At 33.3% G+C, this 24521-nt stretch overlaps 1 protein-coding gene across 1 annotated transcript in view; it reads left to right on the plus strand.

Moving 5' to 3' along the window:
* The window catches only part of Klhl1 (kelch like family member 1), a gene marked incomplete at its 3' end in the record, with an annotated part of 251718 nt that overhangs the window by 179381 nt on the left and 47816 nt on the right, over positions 1 to 24521 (plus strand). The window contains exon 4 of the mRNA XM_008854550.2: positions 15631 to 15827. Within this exon, the coding sequence (XP_008852772.1) occupies positions 15631 to 15827 (197 nt within the window). The remainder of the gene's footprint in view (positions 1 to 15630; positions 15828 to 24521) is intronic.

A 24521-nucleotide genomic window follows, 5' to 3' on the forward strand; every position in this document is an offset into this window, starting at 1 on the left:
ATTTGAATTCTTAATTGTAATCCAGAGTCTATGGAATTATAAAATTGTATATGCTTATTTAATTCATGCCATATGTTGTCTGACTGCATTTGGATATATAATATCAGGAAGGCCAAGCTCTGCTGTAGGATCAGGCACATTATAAATTTTAAATGACAGAACATAGATTTAAATGGCATAAGTCTTTAAGATAATTTAGTGACACGTGGAATCATTTGATCATACTATAGTGATAAAATGTATTTTAAAGGAGTAAAATTTATGTACTACTCTATAATTGCACCATTATCAGTGATATAAGGTCAAATGGACTTGCAACATTGCTATAGTTTTTTTTTTTTTTTTTTTTTTTTTTTTTTTTTTTAAAAAAAAAAAAAAAAAAAGAGGACGATAATTGGTCTTTTTGAGACAGAGTCTCCCTGTAGCCCCAGCTGTCCTGGAACTCATTATGTAGACCAGACTGTCCTTGAATTCACAGAGACCTGCCTGTCTCTGCTTCCTGAGTACCGGGATTAAAGGCATACGCCACCACGCCCAGCCCGTTATACTTTTTTGTATATAACAAAGCTTGTATTTTATAGACTTATTCATGTATAAGCAAGAACTAGGATAGATTTTTTAATATGCAGTAAATTAACATGATTTGTTGTAAAGATACAAAAAGTCTTTTGGAATTATTCCATGGAATGTCCAGATAAGCATGGAGTCAGAGAGAAAAGAATAATTGGGTTTTAAGTATTTGTGTCACATCATTTTCAAATGACCTAGAAAGTTAGAGATGCCTAGAATCTTAAATACTAAATCTTGACCATTATAAATTACAAATAAATACTTGTCTGTGCTATGAAGTTGTACAACCCAAATTGCTAAAATATTTTCATATTTTAAAGATGTATTGATAAAGTTATCTTGAGATAAAAATCAGAAATGCTTTTGTTCTTAATTAGTTAATGGATATATTGTTTTTTCATTTGGGTAAGTAAATACTGTTCTTAAAATGCAGCCCAACCAGGTAGGAAAAAGATCAATAGTAAGACAACAAACCTGATACTAGAATAAGAGTGGCAGAACCCAAATTGAATGGTTTGTTTTCTACCATAATACACTTTTGTAGAGCGTGTTATGACAGGAGTTCATTAGAGTGACTTATGACTCTCTTGCTCTGAAAATAATATGTCACATAAATTGACTCCCTATTGCTATATAGTGGCTGGTAATCAGCCTGGTTCAACATCCATACAATTTTAATCCTATTGGCTTGTGGATAGTAATGATAAGTGAAGATTTTAGTGCATGATGTGCTTTCCTGTAAACAACCTAAACGACCTCAAGTTTCAGTAAATGTGTATTATGTTGTTTCCTTTACTAGGCTATGAAAAACAGTGTGCCGAATTGCACATCCAAACTCAGTTTAATTATGTTTGAGATTTACTACTAAAAATAACTCTTTTTTATTTTTTTGGCATAAACACACTTTTTGATATATACAGACTAGTTTCCGTATAAAATAATGACATAAAATAAGGCTGCTATATTGATGTAATCAAAACATATACATATTCAGATTTCAATCATAGATGAAAAATGAGATGTAATAATGTATTTTTTGAAGTTGAATCTATGGTCACTGTGTTGTAAGGTTGATTTCATACTGCTAGAAATTTCCTCTTTATATATCTTTTACATAATCCCTACGAACCTGCAGTCTTCAAAATAAACTGTGTTCATTGATGGTTAAGGAAATAGAGTTTTAGCAAATATGGGAGGTGGAAATGGAGGTTACTAACAAAGTGCTGGGTCCTGTAGAGAACTGATAAGGACAAAGTTCAAATACAGAAAGCTGTCCATGTAGTAGTGGTATTTTAAAAAGAAGAGTAGGAAATTAAACTGCCAAACAGCAAATCTTTGTAAAACCTTAACATATTTGTAAAAATGCTTGAATGCTACTGAACTTAAAGTCTTTCTACATGCAAAAGAATGTTAAGGTAGCATCTGTTTATTACCAAAATTTGATTGAAATAAGTAACTATACATAGGCACTGAGATGTTTAATGTTCTTTTTAATATGAAAAGTATATGTCAATATATTCAGTCTGGACTTTATCCTGTAAATTCCTTACAGAAGGTTTTTATCATAATTAGAATTAAATTATTGCTTCATTTTATCACAGGTTTAATTCAAGTGCCATGAATTATGCAAGCACATTAGTAGAATATTGGTTTTAAACTTAGAGCTTTTAGTAGACAGGAAATTCTATTCCCAATATATGAAATTGAGTCTCAGACCTGGTTTTATGCATTATTATTGTCCATTATTTCAAAACGTTGAGTTAACTAATGTTGCAACAATTTACATATTCAGCAGGAGAAAAACGTAAAAATAATAAAAATAAGTCAGTGAAATAATTTGGCTATGCCATCATATTCCTAGCACTGCATTATTTTAGCTAAATACCCTTGTTTGTTCTTGTGTTAGTGTATGCTTGTATACCTACCCGCATACTGTCCACATAAAGTTGAATATAATGCAAGAATAATTTGAAGAAATATTGAAACATGACACATATTTTTGTGGATATTGCACAGTTTTCTTGTTTTTGAGCAGCTGCTTGTAATTAATTGCAGAATAAAAGCCAGTTATTTGACTCTCAATATTTGCAAGTTGTAAAGGTATTAATCTCTCACAATTCAGCACATAATTACTTTATGAATTTTCAGTTTTGGCAAATGGTTCTTTCTTCTTGCCATGTTTGATTCTTTAAAAACCTTGTTTGGTGAATCCAATGACCGGGCCCACAATGAAGGACATTTAGAGATACAAATGATACCCTGTGGGCCATATATATAAGAATACATTAAGTTTTGCAAAGGGCATTGAGGAAAGATTCAGATACGGGAGGGTGAATAAGTACCATCAAACTATATTATATGAAAATTGTAAAAATTCAATAAAACATAAAATCCTGGTTTGTGAGGTGCCCAGTCCAAAGTGATGCATCTATAATGGAACTTCTTTACCTAAGGTTCAGAGAACATCAGCAAAAAAGAGGCAGAAAGACTGTATGAGTCAAAGGGACAAGCCATCTCCTGCTAGTGAATGCATTCTACACGTGATAGGGAAGCAATGCCCATGAAATCTTGGCCTTGGTGTGTCAACTGGTTTTGTTATTATGTGCCTACTACCATAGTGTGGACATCTTGTTAGATATATATAATGACAAAGCCAGTTAATATGTCGTTTTGGGTGAGAAAAATTTCACAGGCTCTGTTCTAGTTTGTTTCTCCATTGTTTTGACAAAATATTCTGACCAATACCAACTTGGGGAGGAAAGGGTTTATTCAGCTTACGTTTCCAAGGTCACAGTTCATCACTGAGGGAGCCCAAGATAGGAACTCAGGGCAGGATCCTGGATGCAGGAGTTAAAGCACAGGTCATGGAGAAATACTGCTTACTGTTTTGCTCCCTTGGCCCCTACTCAACCTGCTTTCTTATTCAACATAGGCCTACCTGCTCAGGAGTGGCAACACCCACAGTGGGCTGGGCACTTCAGCATCACTCAGTAATCAAGAAGATGCCCCACAGACATGACCACAGGGCAGTCCAATGGATGCAGTGCCCCAATTGAGTCTCCCTCTACACAGGTTTTGAAATTGACAGGTAAAGCTATCTTGCATAGGGTCCAACCTCAAGCTAAAGAGCACCAGGAAATCAAAGAGAAGTGAGGGAGAAAGAATCCATTTATTCCAGTGACTTAATATATGTATCTGTGTTGAAAAATGTATGTATGTTTATTTGTAGCAATAATAGCCAAAAAAGAGGATAAGAAATTGCGAGGGAGAAAAAAATAACAAAAGCTTGGTCTGAATTCATTTTTGTTGCTCTCAGTCTTGCAACTGTTAACATTTTCCTTCATTTTGCAAATTAAAAGAATCACATGCCTGCCCATCAACTGTCACAGTGTCTGCTGTGTATTTTCTGCATTAACTATAGTTTGACTGTGTGTCCTCAAGATTGCTTCACCCTTCATCTTAATCCAGATTATCTGTGTACTTCATTAGCATTTGTTAGAGAGCCAGTGTAATATAGAAAATTCAATTAAGCATCAGTTATCTTGGTTTTACAGTGTCCTTGATCAGGTTATAAAAGCAGAGAATATTGATATGAAAACAACCAAATCTTCATTCTACCAATGATTCTAATTAGCATGAACCTTATTTTTTTTCTTTCCATAGTATTTTAATGATTTTTGGCAAATTTTACATTTATTAATTAAATTTAGATTACAAGAATTCAAGAATTTATAAAATTTTAAGATTTCTTAGATTTAAGAGACTGAAATTATTAGTGTTTAAGATTATTGTTTTAAGGAATAAATAAACTAATAAAAATAAGTAAATTCACAAGTCAATTATGATTGTTTATAGAAAGTATTTTTAAATTTTTTTTCAAATTTCTTTCATAATCCTTTATTAAAAACTGAAATGAAGACAGAACTGGGGACTTGTTCATTAGACATCTATTAATTTTTAATCTAATTTATGTTGCAGTATTACACCATGATTTTTAATTTGTATGTTTCATTTAGTAAACATGCATGAGTGTCTTCACTTTAGTGTATAATATTTAAGAACTTTTTGAATGAATAGTAATAGTGATAATGATTGAAGCAATTATTGATCATATATATATGTATATATATATAGCTGTACTTTAAATGTATTGACATTTAAACACTATAAAATACACTTCTACTTTTGCCATTTAAATATTTTTTTTGTTTATCTTCTTTTAAAAAAACTTTTTATTTGAGCTTTTGTACATTTCATACAACCGTTCTTAAACAAATTTGGACCATGTCCTCCATTCATCCCCCCAAATCCCTCACTGTACATCATGTATTCTGTCATACATGTTAAGTCATATCCAGTTAAGCATTGATACCCACATGGCCTTCAGTGCAATTCATCTACTGGGGCCTACTCAGCCTATCTAGAGAACCTAAGTAAGGCATACTCTTCTTCACCTAGTAGTAATTGCCTCCAATAGTTCCCATTCAAGGGCCTGTTCACCACCCATTTCTTTTACTCCACTCTGTGCCCTAGTAGTCTGATTGAGTTGGCATGGATCCTGTGCTCAATGCCAAAATTGCCATACTTCCGCATGTTCAAGCATCCAGTGTCCTGAAAGCCTTTTCTTCCCTATGCTCATGAACCACTCTGGCTCTTACACTCTTCCTACCCCTTGTTCCCCAATGGTTCCTGAGCCATGCGTGTGTGGAATTTAATACTAGAGTCATATTCAAAGACATACACTCTTCATTCTCCTATTCTTTAAAACTTGACCAGTTGTAGTTTTCTGTGCCCATCTGTTGTATAAGGAAGCTTCACTGGAGAGAGCTGATAGATGCACTGGTTTTTTTTCTCTTCCCCTGTTCCGCTATGTACCCTGAGACTTAGGTGTGGAGGTTCAACATCTCACAGATGTATATTCTCTGTGTCTGACCAGTTGTGGGGTTATGTAGTAGCCTCCATCTGTTGCAAAAAGAAGTTTCTTTGATGAGTTGTATATGGTATGCTTTTCCTTATAAGAATCCATATTTCTCATATGGTAAGAAATTTCATTTGTCTAGAGATATGACAGAGATAAAGTTTTCTCTAGGATCTATGACCTCTTCAGCCATGCGTATTTGCCTGTGTTTACAGTATCACCCACTGAGTTTACTCCCGTTGAGAGTGATTTAAGTTCAAATAGATAGCTATTGATTACTTATCCAGCTAACAGTGCTACTATTATACCAATAGAGGTAGTGTGCTTGCTGATCATTATGGTCAATTTGGCTATCATATATCAAAGATATGTTTCCTTGATGGACTACATTCAGTAATTCATCATATTTCATCTCATTTGATGTTTAAAGCAACATTCTTACATGAAAGTTAATCGTACATTAATGTCTAAAACCTATAGTGTGTCTTGTATATTAATTTACAAGTCAAATTTTTTAAAAATGTAAGACTATCATTCAGTTTTCCATTCACATCGCATTTCTTTTGAAACAGGGTCTCCCTGTAACCCCAGCTTTGACCATAATGGTCTAGATTGCACAGATATCTGCCTGACTCTGCCTCCCCATTGCTGGGATTAAAGGTGTACACCACCATGACTGGCTCCCGTTTATACTGCAAAATCATTTTTTACTGAACTTTGTGTTTTTAGTATCCCTTTTCCTGTCAGAGCCATTGCTCATCCTCTGAACTTGTACAGTTGTCAAATTGACTAAGAAGCATTACCTTCCATCAATCTAAAATCCACTGACCTAAACTATACTATTCTATCATTTCGTATCTCTTCCTGTAACATTTTCCATAACCTGAGAAAATATGCAGATAATATGGCATGAAGACTTGTTCGTGGTTAACATCAGGACTGCTTCAAATGTCATCTTCTGGCTTGGACAGTTTCAGTGGCATAAAAAGCCAAAGGGAAATCTATTAACTCAAAACCCTCTGAAAAATACACACACAATATCTGAACATGAGTGCATATGTATACCTGAAGGCTATATAACAAGGAACACACAGTACCAGACAGAAGAAACCTTCCTCGGAATTTTTGGTCAGGGTAGTAAAAGAAATCCTCAAAATAACACAGGCTTTGGTCATAGACTTTGATTATCTCCCAGAACTTGAAGGCAAAAACCTACTCTAGAAGACAGGATGTACTTCGGATATAGGATTTGGAACAGTGGAGCTGGAACTCACCTGGAAGACTTCTCCCAGCAGACTAGCTCTCATTGTTCTAGAGAATGCTACAGGAAAAAGTAAATCAATGGTCCATCCCAGATGTAAGACTAGTAACCAAAGCAACTGGCACAGCAACCTGTCTCTATTGGGGCAGTAGTGTCACTTTTATCTAGGAGTTAATCAACAGCTATCTAATTGGACTTAAGGCCTTCTCAATGGGAGTAAACTCATGGGTGGCACTGTAAACACAGCCAAATACACGTGGCATGAGAGAACAAAGATCCTACAGAAAAACTATCTCAGTCATATCTCTAGACAAATGAAATTTCTTACTGTATGCTAGATATAGATCCTTACTTTAACAGACCATATACTGTACCCCTCTCATCAAAGAAGATTCTTTTTACAAGAGTCAGAGGCAATTATGGAGTTCCACAACTGGTCACACACTGCGAATTTATGTCTGAGAGATGCCTAGCCCTAAACGACACAACTACAGTATAACTTCCATATCTAAGTCTCATGGAACATAGCAGAACAAGGGGTAGAGAGAATGATAATACATCCCTCTCACCAGTAAAGCTTCCTCATACAGTAGTGTGTGATGCACACCGAAGTCTACAAGTGGCTAAGTTTTAGAGACTAAGAGACTGCAGAATGGGTGTCCCTGAATAGGACTCATATACTAAACCTCACCCACCCATGGCTTGGAACCATTGTGGAAGAGGGTGTGGAATGATTGTAAGAGCCAGGGTTGGTGCATGAACATAAGGAAACGGGATTTCAGGACTTTAGAAACTCACAACAACAGTAACAGCATGAGCAAGACCCATGCAGACTCAATGAGACAAAACACCAGCATAGAGTGGGGTAATTGAGCAGGAGCCTCAGCCTTAGTGAAGGAACTAGTGGCAACTGCCTACTGCTGGATGAGGGAGAGTAGATCTTCTTTAAGGGAGTGACTCTGGCTAGGCTGACTAGACTACAGTGGATCAATTGCACAGAGGAGCATCTAGGTACAAATGGTTGAAGAGATAGGTTTAACATATATGACAGAATATGTGAATCTGATGAAGGGTGGGCTATGAATGGAGGAGGAAGGGGTATAAATTTGATTAGGATCCATTTTATGAAATGCACAAAATCTCAATAAATAAAATGGGAGAGGGGAGTTCTTTTTTTCTCTAAAACACAGCTACTGTAATTAATTCATTTGTAATTATATCAGTATGAAAGCACTTTGTAGAATATTCAGTTTAAATGCTTTGGGGAAGATATGTCTACTTAAATTTGCTTAAACCTACCCTCTGAAGTCCTGTTCTATCTGTGTGTCCAATTCTTCCTCATCGCCATTTTCTTTATATATTTATTTGTAAATTTTGTGTACAAGTTTTTACTTGCTTGCATGTAGGTGCACTCATGTTGTGCACTACCTGGGGAGGCAAAAAGACTGCATTGGATCCCCTGATACTAAAGTTAGGGATGGTTGTTAGCTGCCATATAGAAGTTAAGAATAAGCCTGTTTACCTCAGTTTTTAAACAGGGCATCACAGATTTTCTTGACAGTGGATGAAAATACCAGGCCTCTAGGAATATGGCCCATACTGACAGTAAATAATAACTAAATGTCAGCACAGTTTTCTACTGATGTAAAAACCATTTTGATTCCTGTTTAATGTTTCTAAGACAACTAAATTTTATGAATGTAAAATTATGATGTAAACCAAAATCTTCCTAATTCTTCTCTCTTTGTTGAAACTCTGGCCAAAACCATGAATTTATAGACACTGTATAATTATTGAATTTAAGGTACATAACTATTGAAGACTAGAAAAATCTTTAATGCAAAAGAATTTTAATTAGTTCCCATTATTCTACCCTTCAAGAGCCAGTGTCCGAATTTCCACTCCTGCCACAGTGTTGGTATGCATGTTTTCTTCTAGATCTGAATATGTAAAGATAATAGTTACATTGACATGGAGAAACCTGGAGAGTGCTTTCTCCAACACCCGGTTGACATGGAAATGAATGCTGTTAAATCATGTTGCTATTTTCCAAATAAATGTGACAAATCATATCTCCATAATTTGAGTCTAAGTCAAATTTAAAATTCACAATTGAAGGATGTTTGTAAAACATCATGAGGGATCAGTGCCCCTCAAGACAGTTACTGAGTTCAAGAAGACACAGACACTTTTAAAGACAGTAGTTCTCTAAGAAGTCCTGAAACAGAACAATGTGGGGAGCTGAATGAATCCTAGAACAGTGAAAAGATGTTAGTTTACAAAATGCAGAAAATATGAATAAGTATGACCTTAGTAATTAATCAATAAAAATATTTGTTTCTTAGTGCCAGAGATATGCAATACCAAATAAGAGGTTAATAAGGGAGAACACGTATACATTATATGAGGAATTTATGTAACTTCCTTGTAGTTTCCATAAATATACAATTATTCTATATTAAAATGTACTTTAACAATGCCTACAACTCACTGAGAATTTCAATGTTGAAGTATGTTTCAGTTTCTTGAGTAATAATGTTATTTCCCTTTATAGAAAAAAAAAGCTATAAAATTACAGAAATAGACTGATCAATAGAGAGAGAAAGCGGGTCATGGAGAGAAGAGGAAGGGAATAGCAGGAGAAGAGTGACAGCTTAATAAATAGCTTAATATTTAATTTGTTTTACAGATTTTATGGGAAGTTTTGTGATTTGTCTGGTAAAATACACATTTATATGTATAAAACTTTTTTTTTAAAACTCTATGTGTATGCTGAACAGTTGTGAAGAAGATGATTTTAGGCCAGGCCTAGTGGCACATTCCTTTAAAACCAGAACTTTGGAGGCAGAGGCAAGCAGATTACTATGTGTTCAAGGCCACCTTGTTCTACCTAGTGAGTTCCAGGTCAGCTGTGGTTACAGGGAGACCCTGTCTTAAAAAGACCAAAGGAAAACAAAAGATGACCTTAGTTGACAAAAACTACACCAAAAATTCATTTTCATATATATATCTTTATACTTTTCCAATAGTTTACAGATTTTTAATTCAGTACGCACATCAAATATTTTCTTTACAAAAAATCAGGTTTAAAAGCTACATGTCTATTGATTTGCATTTGCATTTGGAAAATTTAAGACATTTTTATTTACCAAAAATAAGAGTGTAGTCCCTTACCTCTGTTACCTAGCACTACTTTCTAAAAGTTTTATAACATTCAAAATCGTGGTACAAGAGAGGAATAAGGATCTAAGTCTGAGCCTGAGGGAGACATTTCAAATGCAGCTATAACCGAACCTAAGTGCCAACAGGTACTTTCCTTTTTGATTAACATATTCAGAAATGCTATGCCTTGAACGTGAACTTTAAATGAAAGCACAACATTACATTTTTACACATTAACAACATTCATGTTCTTTGAATCTAACTTTTAAATCAAATACCTGACAGATTCTTGTATTTTGACTATCTAAGTCTGTCAGAGAAATGGATGGGTTATAAATATATGGAGAAGTAGTTCATGCATGAGGTAGGTCAATTTGTATGCATTCAAGCTGAACACTTGCTATCGTTCCATTTGTGCCTTCTGGCTCTTACAAAATTTCTCTACCACTGGATATACTGTAAGTTGAAAAGAATAAAGTATTTTTAATGCTAGACAAATCATGCTTATAGCTTCTAATCTCCTAATTTTTATTCATATTAAAATTACCCAAATTATGACTGCAGCTAAAGCTCATACACTATATCTTTCAAAAAATTAAAATAATTTTAAATGTTTTCACCACAAAGAACATACAAGATATTTCCCAAGTATTAATATTAATATTGTGATATATATACATATATATGTATATATATCTCACTAGGCACCCCATAAAATTTACATTTTCTTATTTTGTTTTGTTTTAAGTTTTTCATGTGTATGAATGTAATTCTTATATGTATGTAAGTGCACCCATGTAATGCAATGCCTGCAAAGGTCAGAGGAGTGCATTGAATCCCTTGGAACTGGTGTTACGATAGTTTTTACCTGCCATGTTGATCCTGGGAACTGAACCTAGGTCCTCTGTAAGAGAGTCAGCACTCTTAATACCTGAGCCTCTCTACAACTCCTGTTGCACATTTTTGTATCAACTGACAGCAAGTTAAAATTAAAAACAAGCCGGGCGTGGTGGCACATGCTTTTAATCCCAGCACTTGAGAGGCAGAGGCAGGTGAATCTCTGTGAGTACAAGGCCAGCCTGGTCTACATAATGAGTTCCAGGACAGCTGGGGCTACAGGGAGACCAAGTCTCGAAGGTCCAAGAAATAAAAAATTAAAAACAAAAACTATAAAATAAGGCCTCTAAAATGTAAAATAATCTTATTTTACAGAGTTATGTGGAGATGTTTTGCCATGGCTCTATCTAAATTATTATGGAGTTTAATGCTACCCTAGGTTTTCAATAATCATCTTGGTTTTAAAATTATATACCTTACATAGTAGATGTTACTCTGAAATATTATCTATAAGCTTTTCCAAGTGTTGTGTTAGTTAACTTTAAATAGTCATTACAAAATACCTGAAAGAAATGATTTAAAGGATAACTTGTGACTTCATGTTTCAGAGACTTAAGTCATTCACCGCACACAGTATATGATGGATGAATTCACACAATAGGAATTTGAAACTAGAGAAAGGGAGAATGCCTGCTCTTCCTGGCTTTCTCCTTTCATCTTTCATTCTACCATGAGATGGTTTTTTCTAAATTCCTTGCAGATTTTCCATTTAGCGATAATGGAAATGTTCTCACAATCACACCTAAAGCTAAATTTCCATAATTTCCAGAGTTCTTCTGACTTCAGTTAATATGGTCATCAACTATTACAAGTGTTGACCTGAAAAAGTATGATAAGCAGACTCAAACACATGTGTCTCCATTCTATGTGACAGGCTTGCATTTGTAGATTTACTTTTAAAATTTGTGTCCCATGAAAGATAAATAATAGCAACATTAGGGACTTTTTATGGAACTAAAAATAAGATCTAGATATTGTAAATTTTTAGAGAAACTTTTACAAATAACTCACAATTTGGCTAAACTAGGAGTCATATATCATAGCAACTTTCCAACTCAATTCATCAGAGTTAAATGTGTTTGTAAAATAGATTTGGATATTCTTTTAAAATTTGTATCAATGAAGAATGACCATAAACTGTGTGTGTGTGTGTGTGTGTTTGTGTGTGTATGTGTATGGCTGTGTTTTGGGGTATTCCACTTTCAATCCCAGCACTTCCAAGATGGAGTAGTAAGAAGAATTTGAGAGCAGCTGTGACTACACAGTGAGTTTGAAACCCGCTTGGGCCACAGGAAACCCTCATTCAAATCAATAATAATTAACCAAAACAAACAGTTTTCTTATTTGTATGGTACATAATTTCTAAATCTGACATTTTTATATATTCATAAATTTTCAATAAATCTATCTATGTGCACCCATGATTTCTTATGCCCTTTTGTAATCACCTTTCTTTCCTCTTTTTATTCCAAACAAATACACAGTCACTAAAGATCTAGTTTCTGATGTAAGATATTACTTTGAATTTTCCAGGTTTGGAATGAAATGAATTTTGAATTTTATACTATTTTCAGGAAAATTTTCTTATAATCTGCATCATTTCTTTTCAGCCAGCTTGATTAGTAATAATGTTATCGGTTTCAAAATTTGTTTCATTATAATTATGAGAGTTTTTTCATTGCATAGTTGTAGTCCAGTTTGTTTCAGTAGTTATCAATAAGCATTTGGGATACTTATAGACTTTCCACACTGCTAAATAAATTCTACAGACATTTACGTTCAGGAATTTATGAGACTACATTATCATTTTGCTTAAGGAAAAGTTTGAGAGTACAATGGCTGAGTAATGTAAGAGGTGAATGGTCAAAGTCATTTCCCAAAGTAGTTGTGGTCCTTCACATTCTCAGCAGCAGGATTGCCAACAACATATGGTAATGTCCACTCATTCGTGTCCAAAGGCCTGTGCTTGAAAATTGTCATCTGAAATCATTTATTGACTTTTTAATCTCATTCTTATTATTGTGTTTGTAAGGTCTTTACATATTCTGGACATAATAATTTATAGGTTCTATATTTTTTAAGTATTTTCCCAGTCTAAGGTCAACTTTTTATTCTTTAAATAGTGTCACTTGAAGAGTTTTTCATGTAGTCCAATCTGTTCTTTGAGGATTGTACTTTGACATTTGTCTAAACTATTTCATTAAATTAAGGTCACAATGATTTTCTTTCAGTTTTATAAAATATTTATAATACAAGGTTTAAATTTTAGTTCGATGTTCTTTCATCAATAAATTTTGTGTATTGTGTGGTCTGTAGACTCTGGTGTATGTCTGCACATGGATATTTAATTTGTTCAGTGATTATGTTGTTCTCAAGTCAATTTCTTTCATTCCTTTCCATACACCTTTTGTCTGTATGTGTGTGTGTGCTTGTTTCTAGTCAGTTTTTTTTTTTTTTTACATTTTCTTTGGTCTATTTGTCTTTTTATGACCAATCTCATAAAGGTTTAATTGTATTAGCCTTGCAATAAATCTAAAAATGTTGTTACTGTCACTTTTTTATTTTAAGAGGTTCAATAGACTAGGATTATTGCTTTATATGAATTATAAAAACAATTTTTAAATTTCCAGAAATAGTTTCTTGAATGTTTTTCACATAACTGCAGCTGCTACAGATATATTTGTGTTCAATTAAAATATTGAAGGTATTGATTTTAATCCCAGAAATCCAAGTCTTATAAAACTCTTCTAGAAAATTCCCAACCCTCATTCCATATTTCAATGGTTATTGGGATAACTCACCAGACCTTGTTTATAGTCATCACAGTGGCCATGGTTTATTATTACAGAAAGGATATAAGGAAAAATAGGGAAAAGACAAAGACCCATGACATGAATTCCAAATAAAAAGAATGCATTCTCCCTGCACAGGTCCATGGATTACGATAGTGCACTTATTTGTGATAAAGTGTGTAAACTTTTACACAGAGGGAATTTCATTAGAGACTGAATAACCTGAAGTTTCATTAGAGCCTGGTCAAGTAAGCAACCTGTAATGAGAATGTACCAGTTACCAGTGCTTCATAATACCAGAAATAAATAGGCATCTGTCCTAAGTACGGAATATTCGGAGACAGCGTGTACATATCTGAACGGTGAAAGTTCTCCCTACTTTGAAGGTCTCAGACACCAGCCAGGGAGAAACCTTGTAAGTAGTTCTTTTCAGGGATATCAGTCACGGCCTGCTATCCTGATTATTCTGTATACAAGTTCTACTGAGACAAAACAAAATTAAAGTAATGCATTCACCTGATATTCTCAAATCAGCGCCTATAAAAACATCACATTAACATTAGCACTACTATCTAATTTTCAAAATGTTTTTGTATAGACAATATATTTAAGTTTTCTTGAAGACTTTATTATATAATTTGAAAAGATCTTCAAAAGGCCTTATATAGTGGCAATATTTTTGAAGATATGCATGCATATAATGCTTGAATTAGGCTCTGTTATAATAATCATAGATGTCAACATTTTCATATTGTTATATTCTGTTGCTTAATATCATTAGTCAAAATAGTGACTAGGTTTTGATTCAAGACACAAACCTACCATTTCTAGGACAATTACTATTTTCCATATAGTTGGATTAACACAGTTTTTGTGTTTTACTTTTTGATAAAGTTGTTCTTCACAGTGGATTATTGCTGAGGGAAAGAACATCACTCTCCTTTCGGGCCATGGCAGCTAGAAGGTTGCCTACACCTCAGTGGTTAGCCCCATGCCCATGAACATATAAGCAGCATTAACTGGATCAGGGAGTTAATAGAAACAAAAAAAAAAAAGGAGGACAAGATGTTGGAAGTGTATATGAGCAGGGGAAAAAAGGGAAGGTGGAAGGAGGTAGTAAAGAACAGCAAAGGTCAAAATATACTAATTAAATATGTTATCAAAAGTTTATATGTACGAATGAAATTATCAAACAAAAATAAAAAAGAAAAAAATGAATACACCATTTTGAGGCTACGAATTATCAAAATTTACTCAGCTATAGATGGAAAGTCTGTAATAAAATCCATTAATTCTCTTGAATAACTAAAATCTGACTTCAGATGTTTAATTCAGAATATTCAGAGATAAGCCTTAAACAATCCACAAATACCCCTGTTTTCTTCAGTGATTCCACAAGTAGAAACACAGAAGTGTTCATGTTTTAGGGTTATGAAATCTGGACCATAAAAAAAAGAAAAAGAAAAAATATTATAGATAATTAATTATAAACTTAAAAATAGAGTTCAGTAAATAACAATCTACATCACATATGTAAGCAAATTGTTCACATATTTTGAGCATACAAACTAACATATTACATATTCATATATAAAGTAAAGTGAATCCCTCTTTTTTTTCCTTCTTTATATCTTGACCATCTGATACTCCTGCCTCTACCTCCCTACCACCTCAAAACTGGCATTCTAGTCTTTGCTAACTATGCCTAGCTTATGCAGTGTTGGGGATCAAAACCACAGCTCTCCACTTATTAGTCAAGTACTCTACCAACTGACCTGTATCACTAACAATTTTTAAAATATTAAAACAAAAGAAGCATAAGTAGCATAAAACTTATCTAGATTTTTATTTGAATATACCTTTATATGTCTTCGGTGATTTTAAACATTAAATGAAATAAATGCAAAATGTTTAAAACAGTTTCTGGTCATGTCAGAATTATGTGTATCTGGATTGTTAATTGGGGCTCATTTACTTTCTGGTACATTAGTCTAATGTTGTGAATAATGTTCTCTTCACATATGTTTTAGGGTGCTTGGAATTAAAGGAAGATACTATTGAAAACCTTCTTGCAGCTGCTTGCCTTCTTCAGCTTCCTCAAGTAGTAGAAGTGTGCTGCCACTTCCTCAGGAAGCTTCTGCATCCATCCAACTGTTTAGGAATCCGGGCATTTGCAGATGCTCAAGGGTGCATTGAATTAATGAAAGTGGCCCACAGCTACACAATGGTAAGGATATTTAATGTGTAAATAGTATAGGTATTCAATGTGTTATCAAAAAGAACATAATTACTATGATGAAATTGAGCCTTTATAGTCTTTAAAATAACTTATGTGCTTGATGCATTATTATTGATTATTATGGGATATATTATACTACCTGATAATCTCAAGGTAAATCTCAAGGTATTTGTGACCTTATTATATTTTATGATTTCATACTTTCTAGAAAATATAGATATTTACTGTGTGTGATTTTAAATAGTACATAAACCAATTTTTCTTCATTTTTCTCATTATTCCAATTTTTTCTATTCATTTCCACTACCGCTATTTTTTTTTAAATCTAACTTCTGGATTTTTCTTTTAACAGCTCGACCATAGACTGTTAAAAACAGCATAGCTCTTTCTTTATGATTTGTGGATAGTAATCTTATTTATTCATATAGTAAATATTACATTCCTGAACTAATAGTAATGTCCATATCAAGGCAACATATTTAGATATACAGAATAGTTATACATTTTATAGAGACTTCCCAAGCTATTGTCATAATAAAAAAGATTAAGTGGCATTTATAGCACTCAGCAAATATTTTTAGAATAATGTTAAATATGTTTTGTATTTTCCTCATGATTTTCATTCCATATATGTCTGTATTTTACCATGAGTAAAGAGATCTAAAAATTATTTAAATTGTATACCTGAAGTGCATGTCCTTGATGTGGTTGCATTTTATGTATTCCACTCTAAGTATATACTTTTACAGATTCCAACACTAATCACATTTCTTCTGATAGAAATATTTATTCTAACATCACTTACAATTTTCCTCACTTAAGGTAAAACTCTATATCAATGTTAGCTATTTTTGCTCTTAATATATTACTTATATTAACTTTTTATTGTTACTATAGAAGAAAATAACTAAAAATGTATAAACTATTTGCTTTCCAACTAAATGGAAGAATTATCTATTGTAATTTTCAGTAGGATTTATTGTGCCTGATTATTTAAAAAATAAAACATAAAATATAACATTTCAAATTTTATATACAAATCAAGTTAAAGTATTTAATTTGTATTCTTAGAATTTCAATGTTTCCTATTTTTTGTTCTTCAATCATTTAAGAAAATTACCAAATTAGATGAAAATACAGCAAAGGAGTTGTTTGCTATTGTGTTTTAAATCCTTTGGAAATAGTCTGTGACAGGGCACAGTACTGTTTCTGAAATTACATGAACCATTCAAAATCAACGTAAACAAGTACTTCATCAACAAGAATATCAATGTCCAATTGATCTCATTTAATTAGGCATATTTCATTACAATTAAGGGCTCATGGCTTACCTTATCCAAAGAACAATATGTTGCCGTCTAGAAGGATAATGGTCCCTTTTGGTCTGGTCTAAAATTATTAACTTACTAATAAAAATGTTTTCCTTGCAGCTGTTCAGGCTGTTCCACAGTTTACCTGATAATATAACAATATTTTATTGACCTTAAAATATATATTCATTATGAAAGCATATTTAAAACAGAAATAAAAGATTTCTAGAAAGATACATCTATATATGTCTATATTTGAGATTGAGTAGATTGTGTTGTGTCATGTCGATTGAAATTAAATTTCAAAGATTTTAAATGATTTAAAAGATTCATTGAAATATGAAACTATAATATTCTCCAATTGTTCATAATCAGTGTTTTAGGAGGAAAAGTGTTAATCACAAGTTATCTACTCAGATCGCTTTTTCTTTGATTCCAACACTTTTAAATTAGTTGCTGGTTTTTGATATTAAAATTTCTCATCACATGATTGTCCCTGAATCCTGTCTAATCAGTAGGATCGGTTGACCAATCTTATACTACCTGTGCTTTGAAACAAAACCTATTGCTCTTCCTTCTTATTTTTTTTTGTTTCATTTGATTCAGTAGCATAACCCTCCAGTCTTCCTAATATATCTAGAATGGAAGTGACTTTGAGCTTTTAACAATTATATTGTCCTATTCTGATTTCCTTTTTGAAATTCTATAGATGCTAACACTGTTCTACCAAGTGCAGACCTTAACATCTTTGTATTTAAATGATCCTTAAAGTTTTGGAGGGAAGTTGAACAAGAATGTCAAGTTGTTCATGTGTAAAACACTGGAAAATTCTTAATACAAGCCTAATATTAGGCAGAGATGTGAAATGGATTCTCAAACATTAAACTTTGGCCTATTAATATAAAGATTGCACTAAAATCACTAAAGGAAATAATATCATTGTACTCTGTTTGGAGTCATTATTAAAACTTGGCTAATTTGAATGCCATGTTTTAAACCAGTAGCATGGGATGAAACAAAACCTTGAGAATAACAAGAATGGAAAACATTTCCAAGTAATCAAAGGGTTTTCAAATAAAATAAAGCAAACTAACTGTATATGCACACAAATAGCAGTTTTCTGTGAGTGAGTAAAACTGGGATATAGTAGTATCTGTTCTTGTGTGTTTGATGCAATGGGATTATTTCTAGGACAGTGGCAAATAAATGAGTCTCATTCTTCCTTTTAATATTAGTAGAAGGATAGTCATTTATATTAAATGCTACACAAAATAACAATTTCCGGGGCTGGATAGATGACCCTGTGGTTAAGAGTGCTTGGTGCATTTGCAGACAGCCAGTGTTTCTATTCCCAGAAACCAGACAGGGCAACACACAATCACCTGTAAATCCAGCAACAGGGAATCCAACATCTTCTGGTCTCTGAGCATACTTGCAAACATGAATATATAGTCATTCAGATATACATATATAACACATAAATGAAAATAAATTATAAAATGTGAAATTGTGTGTGTGTGTGTGTGTGTGTGTGTGTGTGTAGAACTGATCTGCAGTCCATAAAGATGAATGTAAATCCCTGATAGAATGCTTCTCTATCAATCATAATTCCAACTTATCTTCAAGGTTAGCTCTGTTTTTGAAGATTAGGTAAATGAATAGGTGATATAGCTTCCAAGAGAATCCTTAAAAGCTATGCCATCACTGTTGAAATGGAAAACAATTGATTTCCTCTATGAACATCTCTGAAAGTTCTGGTAGAACACTGTCCTGAAGAGTTTTTCTGAGAACAATTTACATTGAGCTGACATTCAATATCATTACTAGAAAACTATTTGAGTTTTCTTAACTTTCCACAGACCTTTAAGAGCTATTCAAGTCTCTGATTACTTACCTATCCTCTTTCTTTTTGTTTTATATTTTATTTATTGTTCTTATTTTATGTGTATGAGTGTATTGCCTGCATGTAAATGAGTGCAGCCATGTCATGCAATGCCACGGAAGTCAGAAAAGGGCTTCAGATTCCCCTGGAACTGGAGTTAAGGACAGTTCATAGCTGACATGTGGGTGCTGGGAATTGAACCCTGCTCCTCTGCAAGAGCAGTCAGTGCTCTTAACCACTGAGCCATTTATCCAGCACCCCTAGCCTCTTTCTATATAGAATATAGACTAGTTTGTTTTCTTCCTCTAGCATTGTATCCAAACACTCCTTAAAGTCGTAAGATCAAAGTTCACATTTGGTTTTCTAAGACAGGCTGTCCTGTAGCCATATCCAGACTGGAACTAGCTATGTAAGCTAGGCTGGCTTCAACTTCTGTTTTGTGAGTGCTAGGATTAAAGGTGAGTGTCCACATATCTGGCTAAAGCTCACATTTTCATGAGAGTGGTATTCCACACCTGGCTTTGAAAGTACCGCCTGGGTATTTCCCTCAAAGTTAGATGGAAATGATCTTGTATCAAATAACATGTGCTTTGTTTTCCATGAACTCATGCATTGTTTGGATGTTTCTCTTGGCAGAATCCATACTGTATAATCCTAAGAAAGCCTTCAGCTTTCATTTAAATTTTACCCAGACAAAATGAGTCTCATTGAACTTTTTATGACTTTTCTTTTTCATTTGAATTTTTTGGATTGTAGCCATTTCATAGAGATAAACAATTTCATTATAAATTTACAATCATATCTTTTGGGGCAGTGAGGATGGAACCCAAGGTCTCACACATGCTAAGGAAATGCACTCCCACTGTGCTACAGTCTCAAGTTCTTATTTTAAAGACAGGGTTCTCTTAGTCTGCCTAGGCTATTTTCAAACTCTTGATACTCCTGCCTGTGCCCCCAAATGGCTATAAATGCAGATGTGCCACTTACTATTCACCTTTATGTCTTTGTGATAGATCTTCCCAAATATATTGAAACTTTCTTAATGGAAGTAAATGTCAGCTCTTTTGCTTTCTATTTCTTCTACACGTGTCTCATTACTATATCACAGTAAGTGAGCAAATCCATGCATTTCTCTTGCTGTTCTTTCATGATTGTGGCTCTCATAAATCTTCAGTTCACTCACTTAATAACAATGCATGTAGGTTTTGCCTTTGGCGTGCTTTGTAACTGCATTTCTTATCCTTCTCTTCCAATTCCAGTCATACTGAATGTTTTTACTGTTTTCGTTTACTTATTCAAGCAGAATATTACATAATTTCTTGACTTCATCTGCCAGAAATATATTCTGCCACATAATAATATCACTTTCTCCTCTGCCTCAATCAGATCTCTTCTCAAAATACTTTCCACAGACATTTCTATTCTGACTATTCTATGTAATATGGAATTTCCTTCAAACACTTTATATTCATTCCAGTACTTATTAATTCCTGGCTTCATAATACTTTTATTTTTTGTGATCATTGCTTATTTGTTTTATTTATGTAGTACCTTCTTCAGCAGTATTTTAAAAACCCTGACCCAAATGCTTAAAGAAATAGCTGTTCATCAAAGCCATTATTGGATGAATGAATCAATGCCTCAATAACTTACTTCTATATAACAACTCTTGTAGTCAGTAGCACTGGGAATATAAGCATGAACTAAATTTCAATATATTGCTCTTAGAGTCAAGATTAGGATGGTGCATGAAATTAATAAATACAGATTATTTGACTATAGATACAGGTTAATGCATATGCAAGAATGGTGGATGCTATGACAAAATGATACCTGAAAAGCCTTTATCAGTGAATGATATTTATGCTGATTTGTAAAGGAGGAAGGAGTGAAATAGACTTATCAATGATTTGAGTTGTGGAGGAGTTTGTTCTGCTTAAGAACATGCAAGTGAAGTTTGATGATAGGGAGAAAAAGGTAGTGACATGGATTACCAAAAGTAGAACCAAATTCTATACAGTGATTTTTTAAAGGATTTGGGCACTCATATTTAGTAACATGTTATACCACTGAAAGATTTTGAATAATAAAAAGATCTAGGTTATAATTCCAAGAATAATGGTATCAGACTGGCTTAATGATAAAAGACTGATTAATAACAATCATAAATACATCTCTAGAAAAGAATAATACTTTACAGGTGCATAGTGGAAAAACAAGAAGAAAATAGAAGAATTCACATTCTGCCTTTGTGTTGGGCACATAAACAGCAGTTCCGGCAGCAATACTTTCCTTATTGATTCCCATGATTCTATACATTAAATAAATGCAGTATGTATCAGGAATTTCTTTTTTTATAGTGGTGGGGATTGATTCCCTGGCTCTGGCATCATCTAGGTTTACACACTTACACATCTTCAGCCCCATCAGTCATTTTTAAAAATATTGAATATATTTATTTTAATATTAATGGAATATGTGTGTAATGTCCATACTAAGAATGGGGGCAAAACAATGGCTCAATATTATGAAATAATTTACTCAAGATCAATAAGAAAATTTTTCTGGAGAGAATTAAATGCAGTACATACTGTCTTGTACAAATTCGTCACTGTCCCCAGTATGATGATTCTTTGTTGTGATTACATTTTGCCTTTAGTAACTGATTTGATTTGTGATAGCCAGAAAGTAGAGAATCAATTGCTTCTTACAGTCTTATAAACTTCAAGTGTAGACACACCAGATAACTCAAGGAGAATTTTCTTATTGTTTTGGTTTAGGCTGGTTTTATGTTTTCTCTCTCTCTCTCTCTCTCTCTCTCTCTCTCTCTCTCTCTCTTTTGGGCTTCTCTTGTTATTTTCTGTTTGTTTTAGTCTCACTTTTTACCCAGTGCTGCTTGCATGACCTTCAGAATAGCACTATGTTTATATTGGAGGCAGAAACAGTAGAGACATGAATAATAAGAGACTACTTTGTTCATCAGCAGTTTTAGAAGGCCGAAATGTAATACCTGGAGCATAAGGCCTTCTGAGTGAGTGTAAGAGTATTCAGTTTTCAGTGAACTAGGACTAGAAAAAAACAAAACAAAACAAAAAACTGCATTGCACACTGTTCACTTGGGCTTCAGAGCCAATAGAGAGATAATTTGGAATTAATATGGTTTCTATTCATTGATTTGAAAAACATAACATTTTTCATGATTTCTGGCTTAGAAGCATGATTTTTACTTTGCATGCAACATTGCTAACAAATAATAGATTAGAGTTTACTGGGAGGAATAAATGGATTTCCAGACTTAAACTAATAACTCATCCATCAGCACATGTTACATGTGGTATTTCCAGAGCTTATTGAATACTTTTGAGAGAACGTGTATTGGTTGCTTTTGTGTTGCTGATCAATGTTTAGTTTGGCTCATGGCATCTACAAGTCTTAATCCATCATGACGATGAAGGCACGGTGGAGGGAGAGTTCATGGCTTAAGTTCCTTACTTCATGACAAACCAGGAAACAGCTCTACTGAGATTTCTTTAGTTTTAAATTTTATTTCATCTGAAAATTTCAGAGATGTTTACAGTGTATCCTATCCACCTCTCTCTCCCTGTGTTCAATGCCCCAGGATCCCTCATCACATCTCATTCCCAACTTCATATGTTATTTTACAGTTAATATTTTTTAATCCACTGAGCCTAAAATATGCTGCCCTTGGATATATGAGGGTGGACTCATCCACTGGGGCATGGGGAACTTAGTAGTGGTCATACTCCTAAAGAAAAGCAACACTCCCAGCAGGCATTGTCACAACTGTATAAACCACAACACTCAATATAGCAAATTAGTAGAAACATATTTGCTTCATTGAAGCCTTAGCAGTAACATCATAAATAGAATTTCAAGCACACTTAAATATATTCTATAAAGACATATTGACGTTATTTTAATTATTTTTTAATATTTTATTTATTTTTATTTTATGTGTATGAGTGTTTTGCCTGCATGTGTGTAAGAATATCCATGTCATGTAATGCCCACAGATGTCAGATGAGGGCATCAGACCCACTGACAGTGGAGTTAGGATGGTTGTTAACCACCACATGGGTCCTGAGAATCGAACCCAGGTCCTTTGCAAGAGCAGTCATTGCTCTTAAACACTGAACCATCTTGCCAGCCCCTGAAGTTCTTTTTTTGTTGTTGTTGTTTTTATAATAGCTTTAAAATAGACTCTAATGATTTCAAGTCATTACTATTATGGAGAATTCCCATCTGTAATAAGTAATATTCTTTAAACTTTAGAAAAGTTATAAAATATACTCCTTTGATATGTCAGAAAGAAGAAATGCAAGAACTTTTTGCCCTCAGGTTCTCTTAATTTTCCCAGCATTCTTTAACAAATGAGATCAATAATTTGCTTTTTTTCAATATGAGGAAAGAAATCCTTTTTAAGCATAAAAATTCTCATTTAGCATAATTTTATGTCATAATTAGATGCATTATAATTATTCATATTTTATTAAAAGTTGGATATAATGGAAGTGATTTTTCTATTCAAATTTCCCTGTTAAGGATTATAATTATTCTTAATATCTTTAACAGATATTTTTAAAGTGAAAAAGAGTAGAAGAATCATTTATATTTCAAAAGAAACACAAGAAATCATTCTTTGCCTGAAGGGAAACCATTTTGCTCTTTTAATACAGGGAATGATAGAATTGGGCATTTCCACACTTCAGAAAGGTTTTCAGAAACTCACTGTACATCCCCATAGAAGTGAAGCAACCATGAAGCGAGATACAGAACCAGACTTTTACCTAGGACCCTGGTCTTTTCTACATGTGTTACACCTCAGCTAACAGCTAGACTTTTACATTGCCTGTGGCACTGAAATACATGTGCCTTGTACCTGTTTGCATTCCCAGAGCTCATTTTAGTAATACAATAAATGCAATCTGAAAAAATAATTGAAAATTGTTCTACATATTGTGAATTTTCAGAATTTAATTGTAAGATTGAAATTAATAATTGAATAAAATAATTATCCCTTTTCTATAATAGTTTAAAATATTTATTGTGCAAAATTTTACTTTTCATACCTCCTTGTTAGGATGAAAAAATATGTAAGGGTAGACCAGGTACATCCATGTTCTTTGAGAATTTATGTTGTTATTTGATGAGAAGTTTTGAAACTGTTCAGCATGTAACATAATTTCTATAATGTGTGTAGAAAAAATTTAAATTAGAATAGATATTAAATTGTTTATTAAATATAATTTGTAGTAAATTTTTCTTTTCCTTAGATTTCATGGAATAATATACTATATACAAACTAAAATTAAATTTTGGTCTTCAGGCATAAAGTATGCATGAGAAAAGAACAATCATTCTTAAGTGAAACACATCCTAATTTCATGTAATAAGACATTTGCAAAATAATACAAGAAACTGAAAAATCTTGGGTTATCATAAGCAAAAATAGACAAAGTTTTGTAGAGT

The sequence above is a fragment of the Nannospalax galili genome, unplaced genomic scaffold, assembly GCF_000622305.1.
Source record: "Nannospalax galili isolate Female #2095 unplaced genomic scaffold, S.galili_v1.0 scaffold246, whole genome shotgun sequence".
Lineage (NCBI taxonomy): Eukaryota > Metazoa > Chordata > Mammalia > Rodentia > Spalacidae > Nannospalax > Nannospalax galili.